The sequence below is a fragment of the Setaria viridis genome, chromosome 9, assembly GCF_005286985.2.
Source record: "Setaria viridis chromosome 9, Setaria_viridis_v4.0, whole genome shotgun sequence".
NCBI classification, from domain to species: domain Eukaryota; kingdom Viridiplantae; phylum Streptophyta; class Magnoliopsida; order Poales; family Poaceae; genus Setaria; species Setaria viridis.
Genome location: NC_048271.2, coordinates 39,627,234 through 39,630,188, shown reverse-complemented (window position 1 = coordinate 39,630,188; position 2,955 = coordinate 39,627,234). Strand labels below are relative to the sequence as shown.

Here is a 2,955-nt window from a genome sequence, read left to right as displayed (position 1 = left end):
TTTATATTTCTCCTAATTCATTTTCTCATCATATGTATACTACTGAATCAACATGTACTTTAACCCTACCAATTAAATCACTTTGTTTGTCATGTCTGAATGGTGAAAATCAGTGACGCCCATCTTACAGTCGTATAATTCCGACAGAGCTGCGGAAATGTATTGACTGCCAAAGTGCCAAATGCCCGAAACGACACTTTTCGTTGCTGGAGGCTGGTTGGAGGGAGAAAAACAGAAGAAAACAGTGTCCGTTTCACTGTTACGGCCTCCGGCCCGATATCTGTGCTTCTGTGGGCTATTAGCCCATTTCTCTCTTTCACCACAGCCCATGTGCCATCTAACCTCAAGAGTCCAGGCCCAGTGGCCCACGTCCAGTTCCCACACGAGGGCACCAAAACGGCAATCAAGCGCCCAGTGGCCCCTCCCAGTTCCCACTCCCTCCTTCGACACCACTGCCGCCGCCGCCGCCGCCGCGTCGGCCTCCGCTTCCGTCTCCGGCCGCGCTCCGCCTGATCCAAAGGCAAGCTAATCGCTCCCAGCTTCACCAGTTTTAAAACAAAAAAAACTCTTTTATTCTCCTCACAACTCATCAGATTACCATAATCTAGGCCGTGATCCAACTGCAGAGCAGGGCGACCTCATCCTCACAGCGGGGGATCCGGACTCCACGAGATGGAGGAGCCCCCCGGGAAGAGGAACCCGCCGGCCAGCCTCACGGACGAGCTCCTCGTGGAGATCCTCCGCCGCGTCCCCGTCCGCTCCCTGTGCCGCTTCAAATGCGTCTCTCGGTCCTGGCGCTACCTCATCTCCGACCCCGTCCACCGCAAGAAGCTACCCCAGACCCTCGTCGGCTTCTTCTACCACAGCTGGAACTTAGAGCGCTGCCCCGCCCGCGCGCATCACTTCACCAACATCACCGGAAAAGGCGCGCCGTTCATCTTCCCCGACTTCTCCTTCTTTCCCGTCCCCAGTGACCATGTAAGACCCTTGGATTCCTGCAACGGCCTCCTCCTCTGCCGCTGCTTGGAGCCTGGTCCTGATGAGGGCGACGGGTATCCACCGTTCCATTATGCTGTGTGCAATCCCGCGACCAAGAAGTGGGTGATGTTGCCGGATGGCAGCTGGGCTAGTGGCGAGGCTCGCACCGCCCGCTTGGGGTTTGATCCGGTAGTCTCCTCGCACTTCCATGTGGTTGAGTATGTGGTGGACGATGGTGACTGCGTCATTGGGGTGGAGATCTATTCATCCAAAACTGGAGCATGGAGCTTTAGGGAAAGTGAATGGGGCAATGATGTTATGCTCGATGACGAAGCGAGAAGTGTGTTTCTTAATGGCTTTATGCATATGGTCACGTACGCTGCCGGGATAGTGGTGGTGGACATGGAGGGAAAAACATGGAGGTCAATTCCTGTGCCATCCGAATGTGATTTTGGCTGCATCCATCAATCTCATCAGGGTCGCCTGTGTTTTCTTAATAATGATGATGTTGATGCCTCCAAACTGTTGATCTGGATCCTTGAAGACCATGGTACTCATGAATGGACATTGAAGCATTCCGTCAGAAAGTTCTTTCTGTTTCGACGGAAGAATCTTGCATATGATATGGGCTACAGAGTGATTACATTTCACCCAGAATGCAATTTGATTTACTTTGTTTATGGATGGGACAGGACACTGATGGCATATGAAATGGACCGCAAGGAAGTTCGTGTTATTCGCAATCTCGGACATGAGAGCTCGGATCCCTATCTTCCTTTTGTACCCTTGTTCTCGGAGGCATTAGCAGATGAGCAGTGAAACTGTTACACTCACTGCAGCTATGTTTTGTTACTGCAATGACAATTTCATATTGATGCAGTAAAGAGTATGTGACATTTCTTGTAGCTGTCTGATTGTTCTAGCAACCAGTAACTTGAGTAGACTGCCATGCTTGTGAGCATGTCTCTTTTGTGTTATTTTGATTTGGGATATGTTGTTTAATTGTTGAGACCTTGTTAACTGCCTATAGGAGGGCTAATTTTATTCTTGCAGTTAAACCGCTGTGTTATTCTGCTTTTCTTTGGCAATGGTTATTAAGCTCAGTGTGTCCCTTTGTGGAGATAACACTGGCTGCTTGTATGAGCCAAAAGATAATAGAATGGGGTTATGAAACCATGGCACCTGTTTGCAGGTAATTTGTCATCTCTTGCTTCATGCTTCTTCTATTTGCAGGTTTTCTTTCTATATAGTACATTCAGTTTTGCCCATTTACTGGCACATTGCCTCACGTTTCTTTCCCTGAATCCAATATGATACGTGCAGTGACTTTCTGATATCTGAATGATCAAAGAAAGCTTCATACTCTACTGATTTTTTTTCCTGTACCTTCAGTTTTACGTTGTTTTGAAACATTGTGGTGGTTTAACAAACAGTACAAGAAAATGGCAAATTAGATGCTACCCCGCAAAGCTGATGAGTGAGATCTGCGATGCATTGGTACTTTAAATTTCTTCTGATGCATTTTCCATCCATTTGTGTACTAGTAATGAATTGAAGTGTACTTTTACAGTTTTATTACTCTGCCAGTTGTATTTACTCTGTTTGCAATGTCTGAATGCTGAAAAATGGTATCTGTTCAGTTAATTTGAACGTCCATCCGGAACACCTATCACATGTCAGAGTTCACCGGAGAAATGACGTTGTCCGCGTCGCCGGCGAACTCAAGATTTCACGCTGTCACGCACAAACTCACGGGAACACCCGTGGAACTAGCAGCTTTTTCTGAACTCCATTAACTGAATATAAGAGCAACAAGGAATGCTAACTGAACTCCGGCCTCGACGGGCCAAGATACACGCCTGCCATCCCGAGCATCAGGAACGTGATGTGCTAGACGCGCTCCCGCGTGGACCAAGCACACGTCAGAGCTCTACACGTGTGCAGCTGACTAAGGGCTCGTTTGGCACCACGCTCCCT

General features: G+C 48.4%; 1 protein-coding gene across 2 annotated transcripts; it reads left to right on the top strand.

The window, feature by feature from the left end:
- Positions 1 to 380: 380 nt before the first annotated feature.
- LOC117835776 (F-box protein At5g49610) lies at positions 381 to 2,181 on the top strand. Of its 2 annotated transcripts, none has more exons than XM_034715098.2 (2): positions 381 to 520; positions 627 to 2,181. In XM_034715098.2, exon 2 carries the CDS (start codon positions 673 to 675, stop codon positions 1,795 to 1,797), a length of 1,125 nt encoding a protein of 374 aa, XP_034570989.1. In that variant the 5' UTR covers positions 381 to 520; positions 627 to 672; the 3' UTR covers positions 1,798 to 2,181. The 2 variants fall into 2 exon arrangements, with proteins under 2 accessions (XP_034570989.1, XP_034570988.1); XM_034715097.2 differs by having other exon boundaries at positions 382 to 520; positions 609 to 2,181.
- The last annotated feature ends 774 nt before the right edge of the window (positions 2,182 to 2,955 follow it).

What these genes read in the sequence shown, in the direction of transcription:
- LOC117835776 (XM_034715098.2), top strand. Translation starts at nt 673, where the DNA reads ATGGAGGAGCCCCCCGGGAAGAGGAACCCGCCGGCCAGCCTCACGGAC.